Genomic DNA, 2,915 nt, shown 5'->3' with positions numbered 1-2,915 from the left:
GTTCGGAGAGGTTTATATCACTTTAGAATATTTCCTGTGTGGGGAAAGAATGGTGTGAAACCGAATTGAATGCAATGGGTGTTTGTTGTAAATACCTCAGACAAAAGGGATTAGCACACCCCCCTCATGTCCTTGTTGGCTCTGAATTTTGATTGCGTTCACAAGCCAATGTACATTACAATCTGAGGGTGATGCTCCCAGATGCAGCTCAAAAATAACATAGCAGAGTATGGAACTAAATACCCAGATATATAGATATTGGCAATGCACTGACCTATTTTCACACTAAAAATAAGTCACAAACACAGTTGATTTCATCGAAATCCTTGGAGGTTCTCTATCTTGAGCTGCAAAATAATACAAATATTTGCAAGCTCTCCTCTCCAACTTCTATCACCTTCATGTTTTCTTGTACTCACAACTCCAATCCAATCCACACCAGTCCCCATATGAGCTGTATACTGTATTGGTTGTGAGTCATCTCATGGTGCTACACAGCATGAAGCATCCTCTGCAGTTAGCTTCCATCATGCCTTGGGCTCTGACTCAGGACTCTATGGCAGTCTCACAGAATATTATGCCACCTGTCAATCAAAGTATTTTTGCACATGGTTAACAGAATATTTTTTCAACAGTCCTTTGACTATCTCCTTCCACTGATTCCCTCCAGGCAGTCCCCATTCTTTCCTAGTTCCTATCAGTAAGGATACGATCGTTCCATGGATTTAGGGGCATAAGCAGCAGGGTCATGCTTGGGTTACTCACAGCAACTTTAATAATATAATCTCAAATAAAGAGGGTTTAATGAGGGCTAAATCATGCGGTAACACCCTCCTCTCTTAAGTCTGATTTTCAATGTTATCTGTCACTGTCCTTCTTTACAGAAGAACATTTTAATCATGAGAGAATGCACACAGGCAGGAAGTCACATAAATGCCAGCACTGTGGGAAACGTTTTGCTTACAAGTCAATCCTTGCCATGCATTGGAGGGTCCACACCGGGCAGAAGCCATACAAATGCCAGCATTGTGGGAAATGTTTTTCTCGGAAGTCACATCTAGTGACACATAAGAGAGTCCACACAGGAGAGAAGCCATATAAATGCCAGCATTGTGGGAAATGTTTTTCTCAGATGTCACACCTTTTGGAACATCGCAGAATCCACACAGGAGAGAAGCCATACAAATGCCAGCATTGTGGGAAATGTTTTTATTCGAAGTCACACCTAGTGACACATCAGAGAGTCCACACAGGAGAGAAGCCATACAAATGCCAGCATTGTGGGAAAGGTTTTTCTTCAAAGTCAGACCTAGTGAGACATCAGAGAGTCCACACAGGAGAGAAGACATACAAATGCCAGCATTGTGGGAAATGTTTTTCTCAGATGTCACACCTTTTGGAACATCGCAGTATCCACACAGGAGAGAAGCCATACAAATGCCAGCATTGTGGGAAATGTTTTTATTCGAAGTCACACCTAGAGATACATCAGAGAGGCCACACTGGAGAGAAGCCATACAAATGCCAGCATTGTGGGAAAGGTTTTTCTCGGAAGTCAATCCTAGTGACACATCAGAGAGTCCACACAGGAGCAAAGCCATACAAATGCCAGCATTGTGGGAAAGGTTTTTCTCAGAAGTCAAACCTAGAAAGACATCAGAGAGTCCACACTGGAGAGAAGCCATTCAAATGCCAGCATTGTGGGAAATGTTTTTCTTGGAGGTCAAACCTAGTGAAACATCAGAGAGTCCACACAGGAGAGAAGCCATACAAATGCCAGCATTGTGGGAAATGTTTTTCTGTGAAGTCAGACCTAGTGAAACATCAGAGAATCCACACAGGAGAGAAGCCATTTAAATGCCAGCATTGTGGGAAGTGTTTCCCTTGGAAGTCACACCTAGTGACACATCAGAGAGTCCACACTGGAGAGAAGCCACACAAATCCCAGAAATGAACTAACATTATATTTGTCACTAACGAATTCAAAAAGCATATTTTCAATCCAGCAGTGCAAATAAAAGGCCCTTTTGATTTTGTTTGTGAGATTTGTCTGTCCATATGTCTGTTTATGTTTTAAGATTGTGTTTTCTTAAGTTTAGGTTTTCATTGCTAATAGTATAGATAATTGTTTTGGGTTGTAAATTTGGCTGGGGATTGTGGGTCGTGGTATAGGTTAGGTAGATGGGGGCTGGGATTTGTTGCGGAATAGTTATGGGAATGATAGCTTTTGGGATATTTGGGATGTTGGCTGAAGAAAATTGGGGGCAGGTATTGACAGAAAGGGCTATTTTTTGGGAATGGCAAAGGGTCCTTGCTACCTGTGGGGCATAGACTGTGGGAATTGGAGGTGGGGCTAGGTTTGGAAGAGGGTGGGATTTTAGGTTTGGGGATTTTGATGCATTGTTTGGATTGGAGTGGGCAGTTTTGGCTTAAATACTGAATTTCTTTTTGTTCTCAATAAAGATCTTTGCTTTTTCAACACAATGGACTCTTTGATGCACAGAAGTTCGGAATTTGCCCAAAACTGACCCTTTCTTCTCTCCTCAGTCCTCAGCTCCATTCCCAGCCATAAGGACAGCAGAGGCAAACACACAAACACATAGGATACAGAGGGACAGCTATATTTCCAAACTAGAGCCTTCCTTTCCTGCCTTTCCCTCCTGAGTCCAGCTCTGCACCTTGGAGTCCATTGCGATTTCCTCAAAGGAAGAAATGAGGGAAGGAAGGGGAGGCTGCTGAACCCCCGGCACATACCTTCCTTTTCTGCAAAGGCCCCCAGCGGAACAAGCAGGAGCGTCTAGGCCCTGGCAATCCCTGCGCATGCTGAGGAGGAGCCTTTGTGGGCATCTATGCATGCATAGTCTCAGCCACTGAAGCCATTGCTGCCCTCACTGTCTGTTCTGAGGGTGGGAGGG

At 43.7% G+C, this 2,915-nt stretch overlaps 1 protein-coding gene across 1 annotated transcript; it reads left to right on the top strand.

The window, feature by feature from the left end:
• Nucleotides 1-705: 705 nt before the first annotated feature.
• LOC149282490 (uncharacterized) lies at nucleotides 706-2,043 on the top strand. Its single transcript, XM_089498229.1, has one exon. It carries the CDS (start codon nucleotides 908-910, stop codon nucleotides 1,952-1,954), a length of 1,047 nt encoding a protein of 348 aa, XP_089354355.1. The 5' UTR covers nucleotides 706-907; the 3' UTR covers nucleotides 1,955-2,043.
• The last annotated feature ends 872 nt before the right edge of the window (nucleotides 2,044-2,915 follow it).

Source organism: Sceloporus occidentalis, unplaced genomic scaffold (genome assembly GCF_023333645.1).
Source record: "Sceloporus occidentalis isolate IW3139 unplaced genomic scaffold, rSceOcc1.0.p SCAF_114, whole genome shotgun sequence".
NCBI lineage: Eukaryota > Metazoa > Chordata > Lepidosauria > Squamata > Phrynosomatidae > Sceloporus > Sceloporus occidentalis.
This window is presented reverse-complemented; position numbering and strand designations above follow the sequence as displayed.

What these genes read in the sequence shown, in the direction of transcription:
- LOC149282490 (XM_089498229.1), top strand. Translation starts at nt 908, where the DNA reads ATGCACACAGGCAGGAAGTCACATAAATGCCAGCACTGTGGGAAACGT.